Source organism: Heteronotia binoei, chromosome 13 (assembly GCF_032191835.1).
Source record: "Heteronotia binoei isolate CCM8104 ecotype False Entrance Well chromosome 13, APGP_CSIRO_Hbin_v1, whole genome shotgun sequence".
Classification (NCBI taxonomy): Eukaryota; Metazoa; Chordata; class Lepidosauria; order Squamata; family Gekkonidae; genus Heteronotia; species Heteronotia binoei.
The window spans coordinates 63,136,050-63,160,000 of NC_083235.1; the positions used below are offsets into that span (position 1 = coordinate 63,136,050).

General features: G+C 42.7%; 1 protein-coding gene across 8 annotated transcripts in view; it reads left to right on the forward strand.

Moving 5' to 3' along the window:
* MBTD1 (mbt domain containing 1) overlaps positions 1-21,184 on the forward strand; it is an 86,684-nt gene extending 65,500 nt beyond the window's left edge. For 7 of the 8 annotated variants that reach the window (XM_060253003.1, XM_060253002.1, XM_060252997.1 and 4 more), the window contains one exon: positions 16,633-21,184. In XM_060253003.1, coding sequence (XP_060108986.1) covers positions 16,633-16,751 — 119 coding nt within the window. In that variant the 3' untranslated portion in view covers positions 16,752-21,184. Of the gene's footprint in view, positions 1-2,727; positions 2,947-16,632 lie in introns of those variants that run through there. The other variant, XM_060252999.1, reaches the window with a different exon arrangement.
* Positions 21,185-23,951: the final 2,767 nt, after the last annotated feature.

Below are 23,951 nucleotides of genomic sequence, written 5' to 3' on the forward strand. Positions count from 1 at the left end.
TCTTTCATGCCAGGGATCACCAATAAATTTTGCTCTCCTGAGTGTAAAACTCTTTTGAGGGGCATACCAGTTGAGGCGGTCCCACAGGTACGTTGCCCCCTGACTGTTAAGGGCCTTAAAGATCAGGACCAAAACCTTGAAGCAGATTCTGTACTTGTCTTGGAGCCAATGCAGCTGGTGAAGCACATATTGAATGTGTGTAATCATTGAGGTACCTGTAAGTACCCATGCCACTGCATTCCGGACAAGTAATTTCCGTATCAGCCCCCTATGTAGAGCGAGTTACAGTAATCTAGTCTTGAGGTGACAGTTGCATGGATCACTGTGACAAGGTCGGGACTTGAGAGGTAGGTAGAGGGCAAGTTACCTGACCTGATGAAGTTGGAAGAATGCAAATGTGGCAATATGTGCTACCTGAGCCTCCATTGATAAAGAGAAGTCAAGGCTCTTGATGGTTAGCACCGGTGTTAGCTGTCTCCTGTTGAGCATTCAGAGCTGACTCCCCAATCTTGGGTTGCTCCCCCCCCTCCCATGCCCTTTATGTCTGTAAGGCAGACAGATGTTAAAGGCAGTGCAACTAGATCGCAAAAAAAAAAATTCTTTTACTTTTAATTACCCAGAACACTGGGTCCCATGTGTTTGAGCTGCATCACATTCCAAGTGACTTTTTCATGTAAAAATGGAACAAGAAGAAAAGCTTTCCTGGGTGGGGAGAAAGTGTGAGGGAGAACCGTATTGACTGGAACAGAGATTCCGCCCCTCCGTCCTCCATGCAAGTGTGGCTCCTTTCTCTTGGTCATCTGAATCTAATAACTGTAAGTGGAGGTCCACTTGTTTAAAGAGGCAAAGCTGAAGTAGGTTATGTGGTCTTTTCTCCATAAGCAAGGATAGGATCCAGACTAGATGTTTCTGTAGGTGCAAAGGCTTCCTCGCATTGAGTATGATTGTCCCAACTCCCCTGTAATGCTGGAGCCTGAGGGGGCCCCTTGAAATCTGAGAACAATAATTTGAGGAGGCCTCTTGGGGTGCTGCATTAGACTAGATATGGTAAAATCATGCTTTGCAGCCGGAAGTGTTTGCACCTGCAGAACCATCTAGTTTTATTTCAAGCGCAAGATTCAAATGAGAACATTTTCATGAGCAATGAAGCAGGACTTGCGCACTGAGAGAAACTTTGCAGGGTGTTTAGCAGAAGGTAATCTTGGGTAGACATTTGGATTTTGGCCATTCATTGGCTAATGACACTACTAGTGATGTATGTGTTTGGTACAGTGCATACATAAGCACCCATATTTTATCTTACTTAGTGCAAAATTAAAGCTTATTGACACGAGGAAGATGCTTACTGCAGAATAAAGAAATGTAATTTCATAGCAAGAAGTCTTGTTTTTAATATATTTTCCTTGATGAAAAGTTGGATCAAAAGTACTGTTGAGTGCTTTCCCTCCTGGGCTCTCCTTCAAGGGATCCTCATGATCCTCATGGAGATATAATGGAGGTCTGCATTTCACAATAAATACCAATCATGACTCGTTCATGTTTTCAGCTTTAATGTGGCATGCATACATCAATAGCGAAGCCACTATCTGGAAAATGATGAAAAATTCAGATGTCTACCGAAGTTGTGTCTCTCCCCCCCCACCCCCCAAACCCACTTAACATGCAAAACCTTTTGAAGAGCATGCTGGGTGTCCTACCCAGCTACAGAAATTTACTGAGTTTTGAGACAAACTAACTTATCTAATTCTGAACTTATTTAATTACTTTCTTCATTGAAGAGATTATACAGGTTGAACTATAGTAGAGGGGAAGTGAGGTATATAGTTGCCATACCCTTGTTGGTAATGGTCATGAATACGATAATTTAGTGAACTTGAAATGCTGAGCAAACTTGTGGTCTGACAAAAAAAAAAATCATGTTTGTGTTGGTAATGTTTAAAATCGGGTCCATGGTTTGAAACTCCCAATTCCTGGATGTCTTGTCTCCCCTAGAGCTCCATGGTACAGGAGTTAAGCTCCTGCCATGACCATGGAAAAAGTTTACTGGTCCCTTGAGCCACAAGTCAGAAGCTTGTTACACTCAAAGGGCCTTTAAAAGCCTCCCGCAAGTGGTGTGAAGGTAACTGCTGTCATGACATAAAACCCTGGTGAGATTAGGAATGACAAAGAATGAGGCAGGTGGGACACTCTCCTGCAGGGGAAGTATTTTGATATGTATTTTGATTAGCCTTTATATTATTTGATCTTCCCTCAGGCCGCTTCCCCTTTTCTTGGGTGACACGTCACTTTAAAATAAGTTACTGAACTGGTATAGCAGGGGTGGCCAACGGTAGCTCTCCAGATGTTTTTTTGCCTACGACTCCCGTCAGCCCCAGCCATTGGCCATGCTGGCTGGGGCTGATGGGAGTTGTAGGCAAAAAAAAAATCTGGAGAGCTACCGTTGGCCACCCCTGTGGGTATAGTGTTGCTGAAAAGAGGGTTATAGGTGTACAGCCTGACAACAGGCAAGTGACAGAAGCATTTAGCTGCTTTGATGAATTCTGGTGCTCTTGTAGGCTGCTAAAAGAAAAGGAAGTATGTTTTAATCTGAAGACTCGGAGGGCAAAACACATGGGTATATGGGGAAGAGACAAAAGTTTGCATTGGCTACATAGAATTGCATATTATTGAAGATGTATAATTATAATGTCCACATTTTAATGCTTGATTTTTAAAAATTTTGTTTAGCAGAGGAATGTGTGTCAACGAGGAAGATGGTATAGAATCGTACTAAGACAGAAACTGAATGGCCTGTATGTTTTAGTAAGGTTCCAAGTAGAATCAGGTTGAACTTTGAAACAGCACCACAACAGACTCCTTTATAATTTTTAAAAAGACGCTTCTGTCGGTGTTGATAATGTGAACTGCCATTTGGATTAAAGCAAAGATCAGTTGAACTCACCGCCTTGTCATCGAGAATAGCAACTAATGGATGCTTCTCATGAAGCATACAAGAGAAGCAGCTGTACAGTGTGATTGTTCCCTGTTGCCCACTTTTCTCTCCGGGGTCGTTGATCCCCTCCGCATTGTTTTAATTATTTGATCATCAGTCCTTTGGTTTATATGGATATTGCATTCATTAAACTTCAACAATACTTTGTTTTGCACTTTGCAGTTTAATTTTAACTATTTTTCATGCAGTTGTCATGATAATTTGCTTTGTATGATGCTTTTGACCAAGACAAGATGGTCTTAAAAGCTTGTCTGAACTGAATCTACTTCCTATGCATTCAGCTCTAATGCTTCTTCTGTAATATCTCAGCTTTTAAACTTTTTCTGTGTTAAAACTATAATTCTTGCTGGAGGGAGCATTGAAATTTTAAATTTATTAATGTCAAATATGTTTAGCAACATAGTGAGTTCTTAGATACAATAGAGCAGGGGTGTCAAACATACGGCACGTGGGGCATATCCATCCCCTGCAGGACCCAAGTCTGGTCCGCTAAGCAATTGGTTGTCTGCTGCTTCCTACTTCCTGTTTCTTGCATCACAGCTCCTTTTGCCCAGTCTCTCCTATTTTCTGCTTTGCAGAGGAGAAGAAAGCCTTCCCTCAGTGGGCTGAGGGCTCCTCCCCCTCATCTGGGGAGGGAGGGAGAAGAAAAGAGCCAGAGAAAGAGAGAGAGAAAAATGGCTTCCTGTGGCAGCAGACCAACTACATTTTGTTCCAAGTATAAGCTTTTGTGTGCAAGCACAGTTTTTCTTTCTTCAGAGAGAGCGAGAGGGAGGGAAAGAGCCAGAGAGAAAAATTGAGTCACCTTCTTTAAGATCGACAATGTTTTGATCTTCTTTGTGGTCCCTGTGCAGTCCCACAAATGGGTTTTGGGCTTGCCCACGAACCCGACCTTGGAGATCTCCAATAGCAGTGTCAGCGTCTTTTTGGTGGCCTTTTTCTTCTGCTCTGGAAAGCAGGCTGCTACTGAGCATGCGTGGAGCTGAGGAGAAAGCTCCATCCCCACTCAGTTTCTGCCTCACTGCTGCCTCATCTGCATCTTCTTGTGTTCTCTCCACCTCATCACCTCAGCATCTTCAATTTGCCTATTTTTTTTTCTTTTGGACTCTTTAAATTTCTTCTCATCATTCTCTTCACCCCCTTCCCCCCAAAAAATGACCCTTTATGAGTGTTTTCTTTTTTCTACTTCTCCCCACGCTTGCTCTGGTGGATTCAAAGGGGAAAACTACCTTTTAAAAAAGGTGCAGGGTGAAGTTACCATCGTCCAGCAGTCACTAACTCTGCCTACTTTGTCTGAAGAAGGGCACAAGATAGACTCTTTCATCCATTGCTGAAGTTTCGGAAAGCAGGTCCAAAAAACCTGCATTGCCTGCCTTGGCAGCCATCTTTTGGAGGCTTCTGTGCTTCCTGCTATGGTGCAGTCCACCTCCTAAGTCCTTGCCACCTCCCCCAAAAGAGAGGGGAGATTCTGCCTTGTTGGCTGCTTCTCACAAGGCTAAACATTGTCTGACAAGAAGAACGAACGCCCTCTGGGATCTTTTTTAGATTCCTCAGCCCGGAAGTTTCCAGAGCCAATGACTTCAACCCAGTCCATGACCTTGGCTCTGATATCAATAACAGCCTCGATACCAACTCATGCTTAAGACTTCGATGGGTCACTCTGAATCTGTAGTTGTTCTCTCCTATTCTGAATAGTTCAACTCTGCTGCCATTGGCTGTGGCACAGCTCAATAAGTTCCTGCCTTCTCCTTCTCGGCTGGCTTCCATCAAAGTCACTTTCTCATATCTGACACTGCCATTTATGATACCGGTGTTTTGACTTGTACCAACTAGCTTAAGGATATTCGCCCATCAGTTCTCCATGCCATCCTCCCAGCACTTTCCGTGATGTTTGTAGTCCTCAAAGTCAATTGCATCCTTCCTCTATTGGATGGGACTCTCGATGGTCCAGATCACCATTTTATTGTTACCATTGTTGGGATCAGCATGGATATCGTCACCATTACTCATCAGATTCTAGGTCTCAGAACCTTTAAACATCAATATTATGCTGACCACCACGAGTCCCGTTTCCAATCCCATTATGAAGACTGCCAATGGCACCAGACCTACTATCATCCACATGAGGTTACAAATTATATCCAGTCTCTTCGCAATGCTCTGCTATATGATGCTGCTCCTTCAAAACCATCAATACCAAAAAACTCCATTGCAACTGTCTGCTGTGCTGGGAGTGCACCAAAGCCAGAATCTTCCTCTGTACTGACTCCTGATTTCCTACCCTTGTATATGCCTGATGACTTGGCTAAACCCACTGATCCAGATTCAAATTCTTCACAATTCCAACAGCTCAGGGTCTGAACCCAAGGGCCCTCTGAATACTTCACCAGACCCTGACATAACACATCCTTATGCACTTTCACCATTAGAGAGTTCTAAGCCCTATTTGGAACTCATCACCAAACTAATGGGATGTTTGATGCCTTGGGAATTCAGATACCTATGGATGTACCAGAGGTTAATGACCTTGTCTATAAATTGGTTCAATCTGAACTTCCACCAGCTATTATACTGCCTATGCTTCGAGTTCATTTGGCTGCTTTAAAAGAAACCTGGGGAACTCCAGCTTCCATCCTCTGGTGCCCCACCATTTTGATTTCATGCGAAAGTCCTCTTGTCCCACCAGCACCCTATTCAGTAATTGTACAGGCTGCCTTCAAAGCTAAACAATCTTGTTATCCTACACTTCCTGACAGGGACGGTCGCAAGAGACACTGTAGGTCGTAAACTTCATACTTTGGCACCAACTCTGAGTGAACTTCACAATTATTTAGCTTACTTTGCTGCCTATACCTTTAATCTAGCAAACAAGTTCATACATTTAATTTCTGAATTGCCTGAACCTTCCCAGAAATTGGCTACCCCAGGTTCTGAGACTGGATATTTTTGTCTTTTGTTACATTATTGAACTTCTAAAATTTAATAAATAAAATATTGTGCTGTTTTTTTTTTAAAGGGTCATGGCTACTTTGGTGTCTCCTTGCAGGCATGCTTGGCTATGTATGACTTCTCTCCAGCCTGACTTTAAGAATAAGATTAAAGATCTGCCATTTAACAGGGAGGGCAAATTCCATTCAACCAAGGATCTGGTCCTTTCAAATGTTGATGATAGTCCAAACGTGTGCAATGACTGGGGGGGTTACCACCTCTGCCTCATCTAAACAATTCAAGCTGCATCAGTGGTTGTCCTCCCATCAAAGGAAGCCATTATTTTCCTCAGACTCTTGGAAGTGTTGTAAGCCTTCTGCGCCCAAGCGAGCCTACCCTTCTAAGCAGAAACCACAACAGACCAAGTATTATACATTGCAGACTAAGCAGTCTCTTTGACTTTGTCTCTCTGGATCTGCCTCCCACCACCACCCTACCCTTGGGCACCAGACTTTGTCCATTCCTGCCCCTCTGGGAATATATCACATCTGAGTCCTCACTATCATCGGGGGGGGGGGGGGGGCGGGTACGCAATAGAATTTTTCAAGCTCTCTCGTATGAGCCATTTTTCACTAACTCCGCTGCCCCAAGTCCTCAAAGATGGCATACACGTGTTGCTGTCAAAAGGGGCTATAAATGAGCACGTTATTTGTGGTAGGGTATGTTCTTCATGAATCACTCCTCACATCTTCAGACTTATTTCCCTTTGTACTTTGCGTCCTCCTGGACTGAATCCTCCTGTACCAAACTGAGACTTAAGTTTCCTGTCTCATTAGCAGTGCTGATATCTCCACGCCTACCACCCCTCTGCATATCACGCGTAATCCAATCAAGCCTGCTATTGCCATTTGGCATCTGAAATAAATAAAGTTTATATCTCTGGTATCTCATATTTTATGGCACGCGTGGCCTAGCCCAACAAAGTGACGTTATGTTAGGTCTGTCCCTTGTAACAAATGAGTTTTGACACCCCTGCTTGAGCCTGTTGAAAGTACTGTTCCTAAATGTTTCCATTTTACTTGGTCACCCCCATCTTGGCGATGGATACAAGAAGCCAAATGAAAACCAAAATTCAGTATAAAACCATTAAGTGTTTGATAATCCCTTAAATAATCAAATTGAATACCAGTTAAAATTACCAGGGAAATCTACATAAAACATTGTCCAGTGTTTTATGGCAAAACTTCCAGCTGTGGCTTTAATGCAGGGGAAAGGAATTCTGTGGTCCTAAAGGAACCAACCTTTTCTCTCTGTTCCCAGGATGATATGGCTATAGTTGAGAAGAATCTCATAGCTGCTGAAAGAGGCTGTAATTCAGAGTCATTACATTCTTTGAATCTGATGGGAATGTACTGTGTTGAACTGTAAATGAAGGAGTGCATGTTTAAATATGTCTCCCATGTTGTTTAAAAGTCCTTATATTCAGTTCATGGATACAAGAGGGAGAAGAGTTCCAATTGTTTCACGGGGGAGTGCTTACATAATAAAAAGCATGATATTCAATATAAACAGGGCTTTACTTAGTTATGCTGAACAATCCTTGAAAATTAGGAAGACCATTACAAAGAAGGCAGTTTTAAGACATTGAAGTAAGACTCCTTTGGCTTACGTTGAAACACACACAATGAGTTGTGGCTGAAAGGCAATGGTGTGCACGTGGTGAAACCAGCTTCTAAGTAGCTCTTGCAAACCATCCAGCTTAGCATGGGGCGGGCTCCAATATAATATAGGCTGCCATTTTTATTTTTATACATACGTGCATGTACACACATGTTAAATTAGGAAGCAAATGTAGCAGGAGGCAGCAGCGTCACTAGGGCGGGGCCAAGGGGGCCATCGGCCCTCCCCCAGAGCATTCTCATTGGCCCCAGGCGACCAATCCTCGCCAGGAGAGGGGAAGAGAAAGGGAGTGAAGAGAGAGAGGAGCAGGGAATGGGAATGCGCCTGCACGCGCACTCGGCCCAATGGCGCGCGCCCGCCTGCCCGCCGGAGAAACACAGAAGGGAGAGTTTGTGTGTGTGTGTGAGAGAGAGAGAGCGCTTCCCCTCCCACCAACGGCAAGCGCTGCCTGGTTTGAGAGGCAGCCAAAGGGAAGGGAGGGGGTGATGCAGCCCTCCAAAAGGGGTGATGCCCAATGGGGGGGGGGGTGACTTGAATCAGTTACACCCCAGGGTGCAACCCACCCTAGTGACGCCTCTGGCAGGAGGAGTTATGGATTTTAGGTTCTGTTGCAAACCATGGGACTGTAGTAGCACACCAGGCATTCTGAGAAGTAAAGAAAAATCTGACCGCTTGCTATCTAAAAAGTTGAACATACAGGAGGCTAGTAATGTAGTTCTAAGCCTATGGAGGTTAGAACTACATTAGCTTTAGAGGGTGTAATTCAGGATTGCTCTCTACATCTAGGTAGAGAACGAAAGGTGAGGGAGAGGCAAGGCTTTGGAATGTGACCTATCATGCCAAATGTATAAGATCTTTCCAAGAGCTTGATAAAACCTTCATCTTTCTCTCTGCAATTGAGACTGAAAAAGGATGGGCTGTGTTCAGCTTGATGAGCTGCCCTAGAAAGGAAGTTCAGAAGAAAATTAAAAACATTTTTTTTTACACACACACGTACATGCAAGGTAAAATAATAGAACAACCTTCCCCTTCCTGATGCAGCTTGAACTTCGGCTCTTGTAGGGCATTTGAAACTCAGGTTCAGGGGAAGGTGTCAGCAGTAGGAGGAGGAATCTGTGAAAATCTTGTGCAAGCAGAAATGCCGCTTGCATCAGAAGGAGGCATAATCTCCAATTTAGGCTCTATTTTTTCACCAGATAACATAGGGTGTCCTGTTGGATGAGCTGAATGGACCATCTGGTCCAGCATTGTGTTTCACAATGTGGCTAAGTAGTTGCCATGGAGGGCCTACAAACAAGGCATGGAGGATGAAGTGTTGCACAGGTATTCAGAGCTTTACTGCCTCAAAATATGGAGATTTCCTTTTGGTAATCTTAGCTAGTAGCCATTGATGAACGTACCCTCCTCTGGCTAATCCTTTTTAAAATCCATCTATGCTCATGGCCATCGCTATGTCCACTGGCAGTGACTTCCACAGTCGAATCTCTCATTGAGTAGATTTCCTTTTGACCATCCTGATTTGGTGGTCCATCAGCTTCACTAGGTGCCCTCACAACAATTCTTTCAGCCTGATGCCAAGTATTAATTTCCCCATTTTTACTGTAAATAAGGCATCACGTCTTAATGGAGAAGAGGGGGAATACACAACCAAAGTAAAATGAGTGTGGGCGTTGCATTGCCAATGATGAATCCGTCTGCAGCCAACAGTGTAACAAAAAAGGGCAAGTGTCATTTGGAGTTCCTCTTTTAAAGAACTAAAATATGCCAGAAAAAGTGGAGCCTGTATAAGAAGGCCACTTCATATAGGCCATCTTACCGAACTGAATCTTCTGATTCTGTGCATGGCAAAGAGTAAATACCTTCTTGCAGTGCCTAGGGTAACCCAGATGACGATCCAAATTGAATCAGGTCTATGTGATGCTCACTTTCTAAGACGACTGCACCCAACCATCTCTTTCATGATCATACATGTGCATTCATTGCTGTACATTAAAATCTATGGCTCTGAGCCATTGTTTAGGAGGAAGGCTTTACTCTAGTGTAAGAATTGTGTAGGAATAAGGCCCTGCTTGGAAGACTATATTCTAGTTATAGTAGCCTCATTTTAAGAAGGGTAAAAACAAAGGAGAGAAAACAATAGCAATACTAGGTCTAGAAAGCAATCAGTACATGGGTGAAGGACTTGTTTAGCCTGAGTAAAAGCTGACTGTCATAAACAAAAAGGAGAATTGTGACAGGCTGTTGGACTGAATGAACCAACTAGTTATTTCCAGCTGAATGACAATCCTAAAAACTCTTTCCTGGAAATAAGCTCTGTTGAACAGACCTGACTAGGATTCTAATTAGACCTTCTTTGGATTGCTTTCTGAGTCTTTCTGCTCTGTTGAAGTTGTTGTAAATAATAAAAATAGGGTTTTGGGATATGAGTATCAATAGTCCATCAAGCCTCGTATCTGGTTTTAGGCTAATTATCACAGATGTGTTATATCTGTGGGTTGGATCCATTGCAGCATTATCATGAGCACAAGGACTTCTGCCAACAGAATGCTAGGTTTTTAGCTCCCCCCCCCTCCCAGAGCAGCCTCATATGCTTCCCCACACCCTTTTCTGTCCTGGCCCCAACCTGGTGAACCAGGTCCCATTGGATAATCAGGCCCTGCGGAGCTTGTTGCAATTGCACAGGGCCTGTAAAACAGAGCTGTTCTGCCAGGCTTTTAGTTGAGGCGGCAAACATCATTAAACATATTAAAACATTAACATGGCCTCCATGCCACGTGCAGGCCCACCTGTGAATACCAGTTGAGCAGGACTTGATCTTGGTGGTCCCTGTGCAGTCCCCCACTTGGGTTTGATGCCCTGCTTGAATCCAACCTCGGTGATTTTCAAAGAAGCATCAGCATCTCTTTCCTTTGGCGGCCCTCCCCTCCGGCTGGAAGTGGTCACTGTGCATGACCAGGTCCGGAGGAGAGGACCGCCTCCCACTCAGTTTCTTTTTTGCCACTGCCCTGTACAGACCTCGTGTACCTTGCTCAGTGTTTCAAGCCCTTCGATTCTTCCTTTTCTCCTCCTCGTCTTCATTCTCGTCTCTGTTGTCGCCTTCTTTTTCGTCCATCTCGTCTTCATTGTCCTAAAAAGAAGTTTTCAACCTTTCTTGAGAGTGTTTTCTCTCTCCCCCGCCCCACCTACCCTGGCAGACAGGGAAAGGGCCACCACCTTTTTAAAAAGGTGCTCAAAGTGCCGAGCGAAACTCCCATCCACAGATGGTCACTCCCTGTGCTTACTCTGCTTGGGAGAGGGCCACAACGTTGAACGGTGCGCACATTGTTGGAGCTTCGGGAAGCAAACACTGACAAATCGAGCGGCTCAGCTTTGAAGCCACCTTCTCAAGTTCTCCCTCGTGCTGCACTCCCTAATCGACCAGACAATTGCTGCCTCCCCCCAACAAAGAGCGGGGAGATTTGGCAACGGAACAGGTCACCCATAAAAAGAAGCACAAAACTGGGAAGAAGGAAACATCTTGCTCCCAGGCTTCTACCGCCATCGGCAAAACCATGGGCCTGCTTCCTCCAGCCCAACAGTCGACCACGAAACTGACAGCGCCATCGATGGTGACCACATCGAGCACAACCTCTATATCGATGCCAACTACAACCTCAATATCGATGGTGACCACCACCTTGACATCGATGCTTAGTGCACAACCCTCGACATCGACAGCACCGACCTCAAGAGCACTGCAATCGGCATACCCATCGACGGTGACACTGCAACCCCTGACCGACCTTACCACAGACGCAGACACAGCAGCAGTTATCATCATCTGAGGCAGTGCCTACCTACATTCAAGTCTTAGTGTACCAATCGCATAGGGACCAGTGTCCCTATAACATGTCCAGATTCCAGTATCCTTTTCAGAGGCTGGCCTCTACTTTTCCACCTTGGCTTCGAGAAGAAGTGGACCCAAACAGAAACTAGGGCAGCAACTTGCCTCTTCTAGGGATTCTCAGGATGACTTTTTCAAACTGACCTTCAGGCTAGAGCGGTTCTTTGACCTCAGTCCAGCCTTCAGGGACAAGGTGTGTCCCTTTTTTGTCATGCTGGAGTAGTAGTACTGATGACAAGTGGGTTTTATCTGTTGTGGCTGAGGGTTATAGGTTAGAATCTGTTTCATTGCCGCCAGTTCAAAGGGTTTCTAAGGCAGTGGATAACCGTCTTCCAGAGTCAGAATACCAGCTCACTACATTGTTACAGGAGGCAGTCAAGGAGGTTCTGAAACCTGACCTATTGCCCAGATTCTATTTTAAATTCTTCATTGTTGATTAGGAAGATGGTGGTTCTCATCCTATTTTGTAACTTAGACATTTGAATAAGTTCCTCTGGTTGACAAAGTTTCAAATGGACGCATTGGCATCTGTGTTCCAATTATTAAAACCTTATACTTAGTTTGCAGTTATCAATCTGTTGTACTCTGCTCTGAGCCCTTCGTGGGAAAGGGTGGAATAGAAATTAGCTAAATAAAATAAATCTCTAAGATTTATGTTGCAGTTCACAAGGAGTACAGGAACTGCCCTGAGCCTGCATGAGGGAAGGGCGGGGTAGAAATTCAATTAAATAAAGCATCTCTGTTTTAAGTGCGAGGGAAAGGATTACCTATGCAGTGTTGGCAGTTAGTAACTTGCCCTTTGACTTGGCAACTGCCCTCTGTGTATTTACAAACTGCATGGCTTCTGTTGTTGCTTTCCTTTGTCCAAGAGGATGCACCATATTCTCTTGCCTGGACAAGTGACGATTAGTAGCTGAATCAAGTCAAGAATGTGTCATGTCTGAGGCCTAACTGTTAATTGGAAAAAAGTCAAAATTGGAGCCTACTCAGACCATCCAGTTCACTGGGGTGTCCCTTAATTCCTTATTGGCAAAGGGCTACCTCTCAGTTACTAGAGGTGTGGTAATAAAGGTTCTGATTGTTCACCTGTCATGCTACCATTTCCAGAGTGCACTGTTGATCCAGAGATTGCTGAGACTAATGGTAGCTACCACCACTGTCCTACCCTTTCAGAGTAATCATGCAACCATTGTGGATATGGTTTGTATCTAAATTCAAGTCAGAAGTACACTCCCCTCCACCATCAGTTCTTTATACCAAGATATGCTATTAAAGAATTATCCTGGTGGTTACAGGATGAAAACCTATTTTCAGCTTTCCCCTTTCATGTTAAGACAGCATAAGGTGATCATAACGCCTGATGCCTCCTCTTATGGGTGTGTGAAAGTCAGTTGGCCATGCCCAGACCCCCAAGATCACCTGCACCTTTGGAACATCGTAGATGAAGACTGAGAGCTGAACTACAGGTCCAATCCCCTCTTGAAGCTGTCTATAAGAACATAAGAGAAGCCATGTTGAATAAGGCCAATGGCCCATCCAGTCCAACACTGTGTGTTACACAGTGGCCAAAAAACCCAGGTGCCTTCAGGAGGTCCATCAGTGGGGCCAGGACACTAGAGGCCCTCCCACTATTGCCCCCTCCAAGCAAAAACAATACAGAGCATCACTGCCCTAGACAGAGAGTTCCATCAATAAGCTGTGGCTAATAGCCAATGATGGACCTCTGCTCCATATGTTTAGATAGACAACATAGTGCACACCTCCTGGCTTATCACCAGTTGCCTACTGATATTTAAGATGAATCTTTGCAGGACTATCCCTGAGCAGCTGGTTGGAAGCATGACACTTGGGCATTCAGCTATAAAGCCTCCCAAGAGAGGCTTTTTGGATGTGGGCACAATGTGTACATTCAATGCCTTGGACTGCACAACACTGGATTTTGGAAGCTTCCTTTGACTTTGTTATTTTGAGAAGCTGAACAAGACACTGTAACCTGATATCCAGACCCTGCAAATCAGTGTATCTATATTGCAAGAGAACAGTTTCCTAACCAATACTCTCAGCAGGATCAATTCAGTCAGTCATGAATGGTCACTCATGAAGCAATACATCCAACCCATCTCCGACCTGTGTGGAAACCCTGCAGTAGATCTTTTTGCCACTCATCGCAACAGCAAGGTCCAGTGTTTCTGTTTCCTATCTGGACTCTCTGTCCATAGGGGACACCTTCCTGTTTATTTGGAAGGGTACCTTTTTTCTACCTGTTCCCCCCTCCTCTTGACAAAGGCAGTGGCAAAGTTACTAGAGGACCACTTGGAGGCCATTCTCATAACACCCTTTTGGCATCGACAGGTGTGGTTTACCCGTTCCCTTAAGGGATCCAGAGGGATCTATATTCACCTCCTGGAAGCCCCCGACCTGTTGAAGATAGGACAGCTGCTGCATCACAACATCTCTCCTTTCAACCTCGCAGAGTGGAGATTGATGAGTAACTTGTCCCCTGCATATTCCTGTGTAATTCCTGAAAGGCATCTACCAGATGCTGTTATGAAAATAAGCGTGGACCCATTTGAAGGGTTATTCCCCCATATCATGATAATATCTGTAGTTCTCCATTGCCTATTCACTTGAAATCCCAGGGGTTGGCCTACTCCTCAGTAAAGGTTCACTTGGCAGCCATATTCACCTTCCATTCTCACATCAAGGGCCAGTTGATATTCTCCCATCAGCTTTCTAAGCAGTTTCTTAAAGGGTTGATGAACATGTATGCCCTAGACCCCATTTTGGTTCTGCGGTGGTCTCTTTAGATCCCTCACAACTGATGCTAAAGCCATTTGAGCCCATGGCCACTTGTTCAATGGACCTGTTGTCAGTCTAAGTTTGTTTTTTAGTTGCTATAACTTCAGTTAGACGAATTAGAGAACTAGTGACTTTGCTGACCCCCTATTTTTGAAATTCTTTGCAGAACATATAGTACCCAGGCCTACTTTAGCATTTCTACCTAAGGTGGTGTCCACATTCCACCTGTTACAAGCTATTATGTTGCCTATGGTTTTTCCCAATCCCTCCTCTTCCCCGAATGTGCATCACACACCCTAGATATCAAGCGGGTGTTACTGTTCTACCTCAAGAGATCACGACTATTCAGGAACTGCATTAACCTCTTTCTTTCATATGTTGGATGCAATAAAGGGAAACCAGTGTCCTCACAATCATTATCAAGATGGATTGTGTTTGCAATAAAACTGTTACAAAAAGGCAGGGGATGTCATCTCCTTTGCAAATTTATGCTCATTCAACCTGCTTGAAATCTGCAGATCTGCTACCTGGTCATCCATGGACACGTTTGTGAAATATTACACTCTGGACCTGCAGGCAAGAAAAGAACCTGAGGTTGGCAAGGCTGTCCTGTACTTGCTGTTCCAGTAATATATAAGGTGAGAACTTCATCTCACCTCCTATATTGTAGCTTGGGAACACCACAGTGGGGGACTGCACAGAAGGCTGAAGATGAAAAGAAGGTTGCACTTATCTGTAACCATTGTTCATTGAGTTGTCTTCTGTGCAGGCACACATTTCTCTCTGCCTGCCCCACTGTGAGTTCTCATTTAGATTTTGTCATGGTGACTCAGGCAGAACTGAGGGGAGGAGGAACTTCCTCCCATCAACCATGTGACCATTTAGGCTAGAAGGATGGGTCACAGTGGCTCAAAAGGAGAGAAGCACCCTCTAGAGGCCTTTTAAAAAAAATTTGGAAATGAATCTTCCATGGCAGGTTTGCTTAGATGGAGGCCCAATGTGTGCTTGCACAGGAGACAACCTGATGAACAACCGTTACAGGTAGGTGCAACCTCATTTTTGTTTGTAGTTATAATGCTTTTTATGTACTGAGGTAGATGGTGTTATAACACTAAAGTTGGGGGAAAGTACCACATTAGCAGAACCATTCCTTCCTCTATATGAGAGAAAGTGTTTACTCTGATCGGTGTTAATCTTTCTATTCATGGTGGGGAGCTTTCCTATGGTGGAAGGAGCTCTGTCCTCATATATCAGGCTCTTGCATCAGGAAAGATTCCTTGTGCTGGGGGAAGATGCCTCCACAAATAGAATGGATCCATGGGAGCCAAACTCAAGTAATTTAAGAAGATTTGATAGAGATATAATTAATCAACTAAAATGTCTTCACTTGGATAACAGCCCTGCTTATTTTGCTGTCAGCTGTATAGTTACAATGTGGTTTAATACCTAAGTTCTGACTAAATAATATAAGGGCAATCGTAAAGGATAAATTGTTTACTCCCTACCTTGGCCCACAACTATAATAATTGAATATCAGCCATGAGAATCAACGTGTAGTTTTTCAAGGAGTGTTGAATTTGGACTCAGATAAGATCTAGCTTCAAAGTCCCACTTCTGGTAAAAACTCATCATGTGGTTTGGTGGTGAATAATTGTCAGTCTCATTTTCCTGATCCGTACCACAAGTAGTGAGGGTTTTTTTGGTGGGGGGGGGGGGGGTTGTGAGAACAAATAATATGACCGTAAAGCACTTTGCTTTCTGATAAGTGCTGCTGAAACAATAAATAATGAGAGTGTAACTAGGTCGATCCAGTGTAGTGAATCTCTTTCCCAAGGGTGACCCAGCAGTGGGCTTTTATTTGTTTTGGACCCAGTGTCCAGTTCCTTCCTTTGATAGAAAGCATCCGCTCCTTAGCCACTTATGTGTTTCATTCTTTTCTGTCATCAGAGTTAGAATGTTTCTCCTCAAAAATTCATGGGAACTGTGGATCGATACGATGAAGATTCTGTTGACAGCGCAAAATAAATATCTCTGAAACAACTGGATGGAAATTACATTTGAATCCTCACAGTATCTCCGTGTACATTTTCATTTCCTGCGTCCTGTCCCTCCAGTCATATTTTCCGTTTCAATTCACCAACATACAACTTTGGGAGGTTCTCAGTATGCATACTGAATTTAAAATTTCGTTTTCCAGCATGAGCTTTAGAGCTTACATTTTACTTCTTACAAATGTAGCATCAAAAGTTTGAGCGTTATGGGCTACTTCACAAAAAAATTAACTGCAAAGATATGTTCCTAGTGTCTTCATATAGTCATTGAATTAACTTTGAACCTCCTTTTTCATGTTTAGTATCTTCACTGCAGCTGAAGGAAGAGTTACTAGATGGAGAAGAATACAACTTTCTTCAAGGAGCATCTGATCAGGAAAGCAATGGGTCTGCCAGCCACTACATCAAGCAAGAACCCTAAAGCCGCTCTTTGAAGCCTGTATAAAAAAAGCCTTTCTGCGAGACTGACATTCCCATTCTGAGGATACAATTGGACAGCTTCTACTAAAGGCACTTTGCTAATTGGAGATAAGATTTCAATTGAGAATTTTTGGAGGGCGGGGAAACTATTTTAGTGAAAAAAAAAGATTTTTCAATTTATTACAAAAATGACACTTTTGTGTTGTATTTGAAGCTTTTGAAAGAATTTTTGTAATATTTTCAAGTTCAGATTTATTGTGCATTGTTTGAAAAATGAAACTCTAATTTTTTGGTAAGAATTAAAAAGCTTAATGAGCAGGATTGCAGGAAACCCTTGGAGGTTGGTAGTAGAAAATGCAAGTGAACTGTCGTAACAAGTGAACCTTCTGGTACAAGCTGGGAGATTCTGAATGTTAAAGCTACAGAATTCATATAATCTGTCTTTTCCATTGTCAAATCTTGCAACTAAAATCTTAGGGTGGTGAAAACATACTCAAATAAGTTGGAATGGAGTCTGAACAGGAGAGTATTTTTTTCAAAAAAGTGACATGCTTCTTATCTACCTGACATTCTGTTAAATCATGTTCTAGTCCAGTCCCTGTTGAGGTTAGTGAGTGGTGGACTAGATACAGTTGTATTCTGGTTTGCGTTTTGAATTTTTGGGACATTCAAGCAAATCAGCAAAGTGTCAAGGGATTTTAACTGGAGCGATTTTAGAATGGAAATCAGCTTGGGAGTTTTGTCATGCAAGGAAAGGGAGATATACTATACTTGAAAGGCCCTTTTGTGCAGAAACATCTGCAGTTTTGCTTTTTGTCATACTGGAAGACAACAGATGAAGAAGTGAGAAATGCAGCATGGGAAGGTGCAAAGCCTGCTTTGGTATTTTGCTTTGTCACTAGTGCAGAAGAGCTTTTAGCTTGTAGTGAATTAAACTGATTTGCCTGAAGATTGTGTTTGGACCTGAATTTAGGCATCCTGTTTTCTTCAACTTGGCTGCTAATAGTTTTACATGAGCATCTTTTTCCATAGCTGGTTGTGACTGGTGTGGCAAAAATACAAGCATGCTGAATTACCTAGAATCTTTTTGCAGAGAGTTAAATCTGGATATCAGCAGATGGAATTGACCATGCTGACATCTCCACTCTGTGGTGTTGTGACGGGATGATGTATGTCAAGAGTTTTGCTTTTACCAGTAAGGTTCATTAACTAAACTCTCAGGAATTAACTGCTTATGTTCTATAAAGTGCTTCTGGGTCATAGCAGGTCCTATTTAGAGCAGTATAACTTGTCAAATTTTTTTTAGGGTAGGATTTAGAAGGAATTAATTCTATTGATTAACCTCTACAACCTTCAAGCCTATGACTAGCAACCTACAAAAGCCCCAGAGACAGGTTTTTTTTGTTTTGTTTGGCATATCATTGTTTTGAATTTTTAAAATGCGTAGAAAATTGAAAACCAGCAATTCGATTCTTTTCTTAATTGTTTTGCTCTATTGTTGGGTATGTACCGTTGTCGATATGCAAAGGTTTACCACATTCTATGCAAGAGGGGATAATGGTGTAAAATTTTTGTAGTAACTACTGGAAGTACATTTTTTTCTGTATAGTATAGGAATGTATGAGAGCAGTTTCTAGTCATTTTTCGATATAGTTGGGCCATTTTTGACAACTGCTACATGTATACATATTTTAAAAACGGATTTTCGGTGTCAATTGCCGGTGAATTGGATACTTTATGTCCTATAATGATTATGGTCATGATCCAGAGAACTGTGAGGGGAACTTCCGGGTCTAGCTGGGCCTTCTTTCTTTTTCCGAGCGGCATGCTTACCCCACGTCATCCTTAAAAGTTCCTGTTGTGTTTTAAACTTCTCCCATTTACAAAACAGCTCATAAGCAGCACAGGAGGGCTGCTCTCTGGAGGGGAGAAGCAGAAAGCTGTATTGTGCGCAGACATAAAGGAGCTCACTGGATCACGGCCAATATTAATTTCCAGTGTCCTCGTCAAAACAGTCTAACTATATCTTCTTTTTTCTTCTTCTAGTAATATGTTACTTTACATTGATTTCTTGAAAGCCAGTGCCTCCCCAAACAAAGGCGTAACTCGTGTTACCTGACTGTCCAGCTTTTGGGATAGAATGACCTAACAGACATACAGTCCTGAGGAACTTGTGACCAAGACATGGTAGTCATCCACTGTTCTTCCCGGTTGGCGAGGCTCTGTCAATCTGGGCCACGCGTAATTAAAATAGTAAACTATGCAGGACTAGCAGGAAATCGAGATCAGTGCTCAAGGAGAGAATGTGTTCCACATTAACTTACGTAGTCAGAAGGACTTAAGAGTAGTGGCTTATGTTTCTTATGATTTTAGTAGGGACCACTTGTATGCATAATACTGCTTAATGTGAAAAAGAGATCCAGAACAAGGCCTAGAGTACACCCGGACTACCCAGGCAGCAGAATTAGGCGGTAGAATATTTTGTATCACTGCAGGAAGGTGCATACGTTTTTAAAAGTTCCCTCGACATTCATAGTTCCCTGTAAGTGGGAAACTAGCACAGCATGGAGAAAGGGCTAGGGAAAAGCCTTTCTCCCTGATATGCTAGGGTTCCCCTCCCCAGAGGACTTCTACACAAGAGAACTTTTAATATGTGATTGCCCCCTTGCGATTCTACCACCGCATTCTGCTGCACTTCCCGAACAGTCGTAGTTTCTTTTGTCATGAGGAAGTTACAGTATAAGCTTTAATTTGTGTATAAATAGATTCTTGTATAGACGTAGTCTGAACTTGAGCTTGAACCAATACATCCAGCTGGAGTTGCCACCTTTTTCCTGACATGCTTTGTATCTTTTTAGAAGCTACACAGCAGACAGATATTCAAGAGTTTTATCACTGCACATTTATACTTGGAAGCATCGCCTGTTGAATTTCTGCCAGCTAAGTGGCTCTTTTAAAGCACATAACCTTTGTTAGGAAAACAGATGGCAACCCTACTTCTACCTCTGTTGAACATGGCAGCTGCAGGGAAATCCATAGCCAGCCTCAGTCCCCTGCCACATCAGCCTAGAAAGTGAACCTGAAACATTCAAAATAGCCTGCTGGACCAGGTCAGACCTTAAATCATACTGTGGAATGCTAGCCTTGATTAGTGCACTGTTGCTAGTCCTCAGGTGTCTGGAAATAGATCTGCATATTTAAAGGAGAATGGTCCCAGTAGTGGGAGGCGAGTATACTGTGTATTATGCCATATTGCTGTCACTACTGATCTCTTACCCGTTTCTTTTTTGTGGGCAGAATTTCATGCCCCGAGAGATCTGTGCATATAGTAGAAATTTAAATTTTGGAACCTCACACCTGTTTTTAAACTTCTTATTTATATGCCATGCAACTATCTTGACTGGTTCTGTTCCACGTTCATTGAATAGGAATCTACTTCATTCTTGATTCTGCACAGCATTTATTTGTGGCCTCATAACATAGCAGATGCCAGGGAAGACAGTAAGCTTTTCTTTGTGCAGCTTTAATTGCTTTTGGCATGCATGCATTTTTGGTATAATGTAGCGCTAAGAACATTATTTTATTTTTTACTGTGAATTGATTTACGCAAACAATTTGGGATAGTGTTGGGGATGGGGTGGGGGTGTCGGTCAGGGGTCTGAGGCCTATACTGATGCTAAGGGTTAGCAAATTTCAGTAGTTGGCACGTGGCAGGATTTTCTATGGAGAAGGGCACCGCAGACAAGGTAAATTGTGTCACAAGTGCTCCTTCTCACTGCTCAGAATCTTAGCTGATGCTTTTTAAGTTTCTTTTTAAATTTCCTTACTGAATCTGAGTAAAGCAAAAGCAGTTAGCAGTTTCTTGTTCTATTGATACTAACACGGGTTTCAGTGTGTGTTTGTTTTTATTGTTGTCATTTTTATGTGATGTGAACACCTTCTCCCATCCATATTTGTATTATGGTGCTAATATATTTGGTAACAATCCTTTATTGGAAAGGGATTAAACTGTGATTAAATTGAAATTTGTTTCTTTTTAATTTTCATATTTAAGTACAGTCTCAGCCATTTATAAAAAAAAAGAAAAAAAACCAACAACTTTTGCCCCAGGAAAACTTTATCCGGGCAGAAGTTTTTTTTAAAAAAAAACATAATAGGGTTTTTACATCATTCTGTATGTATTTGATATATAGATCAATATCTGTATAAATTCAATGTTTTATTTTCTTGGTAATGTGGTCAAATGGGAGCATTTTAAAACCTCTAATGAAATGTACATAACTCAGTGAAAAATGTTACTTTCATTTTTACCAGACTGCAGATTTTCAAGCATGGACGTGTAAAAGCATTAAAATTATAACTTTGTGTACAAGATGAAAATAATTCACTAAATTTGCCTTTTTTACACAAAATAAAAAATGTTAAAAGTAAAAACAAGATGGGTTGAGTCTGTCTTCAGAAATACAGTTCAGGGATGGGTTTGTTAGTTTTGCATGTTGGGAAAAGGGTGTACAGAAGCTGCAGATGGTTGGGAATGAACACCTACATCTGCTCCAGCAAGATTCTTGTCTCGGAGTGTATTGAAACCATTGGAAACAACTGAATGAAGATGCGCTGCTTTTTTTTTTTTTGGTACTTCAGTCAATTTGGTAAATTGCAGCTCCCTTCGTGTTGGACAATGAAACCTCAAATGTGGTTGTTTGTTCCTCATCTGGATACAGGTCAAGCTCCCTTTAAGGTTCGTAGGTATGTCACTGTCTATGGAGCTGCAATCCTAATCCTTTTAAGTGTACCACAAAGTTCAATACAAATTACGAATAAACCTCCACAGGATTGCATGGCTGTTGAGAGGGTAAAATGGGAGCACCCATCTGTGCCACCCTTTTTCCCTTGAAAATCAAGCATGGTCTAAGTAGTGTTGGGCGCTAAGCAAAATCAACATATCACTCCCACCTTGCAGACTTTCCATTAGCTACCAGTGGCTTAACTCAAGGTTCTATCACCTACAAAGCCCTTAATGGCACCGGACCCATATATCTGCAGGACCATCTTTTCTGCCATTACCATTGAAACAACTGTTCTTCAGAGCAATGCCTCCTAAAGCAGGGGTGGGGAACCTCTGTCCCGAGGGCCATCCTCGAAGTCACTTGGTGTGGCCCTCGGGGATTGCTGGATCGAACCGAGCCATGTGGCAGCTTCCTTGGGGCCTGGCTGGCCAGCGAGGATCATGGGACCCAGCTGCGCTGTGCAGCAGCCTCCTCAGGGCCAGGCAGGGATCACAGGGCCCAGATGTACTGTGCAGCTGCCTCCCTGGGGCCTGGCTGGCCGGCCAGAATTGCTGCAGGGCCTGGAAAAGTTACTGTCACAGTTGTTTGCACTTGATTATCCCAGATTGTATGGCCTAATATGCTAATGAGTGTGTGACCTAATATGCTAATATTAGGGGATGTGGTCTAATACACTGCTGAGTTCCTGCTGGGCTTTTTGTACAAAAAAGCTCTGGACCTATGCATTTGCCTAGGGTGACGGGCTGTGTGTGTGTGCGCGCGCGCGCGCAGGTTAGGCTCTCCCCACATGACTTCAAATAGAAAAACTATTTGCATTAATTTTGCTGGCTTGAATTGTTCTCCCTCGGCGGAGTACTGTTTTTTAAGTTGATAATTCTTTATGGCCTGCGAATGATGCTATAAATATCCATATGGCCCTTGGCAGAAAAAAAGTTCACCACCCCTGTCCTAAAGGTACCACTATGCCAACAGGTAAAATGGAGCAACTGCCCGTTCTTCAGCATTCTTTGTGGTGCCCCTACATTTTTGTTTTCCAAAAACTGCAAAACATTATTGTGGCAGAGAATACTTTTGTAGAGGAAGTAAAGCTGTTGTGTGTAATGTATCCACTCTCTATTGGGAATAGTTTGCTTTTTCCCTTCCAGTTCCTCAATACCAGCCCTGCCCCCCATTGCATTGTTTTACTAGGAATTGCTGTAAAATGTTGCCGTATTTGTGATCTGCTTGCTAACTGACTGAGTTGTCTATCATAAATGTAATCTGCCTTGAATCCCAGCAAGAAAGGTGACCGACGAATGAAAATAAAATAAATGTGGTAAAACTACTTCAAGGCAATGAATTAAGGACCTGCACTGATAATTTCACCTGTATTTGTTTCACCTGTATTTGTTTAGCATAGCTCATAGAACACTGCCTCACAATCACTGGGAAAGGTGGATGATACAGAATACAAAGCCCTTAGTTGCACTTCTTTTCAATACACTGAGATGTTTTAAAATACAGGCAGTTAAAAATGTAGGCAGTTTGTCTTGGCAAGTGTTTTAGTGACTTTCGGTATAAAATAATTTCATTGGACCAACTTCTGTTAAGTGTGAAACCAAACGTAAGTTTTTCAGGGGCTGCCTTTAAAAGATATGAAAATCACAGCTGTGATTAATATTTAAGAAATACAGTGCATTGCATGGGACTACAGAGAGTCCAAAGAGGGACAGGCAGAAGTTCTGTAATGAGTAAGACAGATAAAACAGCGTGAAGTTGAAAAAAAGAGCAAATAATTTGTTTTAGTAGAATTAAGAAAGTAAACAGTGCAAACTAATCTTAATATTGATGCTTGCATGTGGAAACAATCTAAGAGTGTTTTCTAAACATGAGCGATTGTCTTTCCAAAGAAATCCCCTATAGAGACTTAAATCTTCAGAACGCTTTGGCATCATTCTGAAGAAATTTATTTTGGGAAATCAGTCCATAACTGCTTAGGAGGCATGTTCCCTTGGAACCAAAGCTCTACATTAACAGGAGTTAATATTTAGAAAGTATCCTTCTAGTTTACAGCTCGGGGGAGGGCAGTTTGGTTCATCATAGAGAAAACTTATCAAGGGAGTAAAGGAAGATTCAGAGGCAAAGTATGGTTTAGAAAACTGACTGGGTTGAACATCCCTTAGCAGAGAACCCTCACAATCCCAGCATTGTCCATACTCAGATGGGAAGATAATGTGAAAAACTTATGTTCTAATTTAATGTACTCGTGTTGTATAGTGGCAAACTGGACCTGTTCTTGGCTCTTATGATATTGGATTTATATCCCGCCCTCCACACCGAAGAGTCTCAGAGCGGCTCACAATCTCCTTTACCTTCCTCCCCCATAACAGACACCCTGTGAGGTAGATGAAGACATTGGATTTATATCCCGCCCT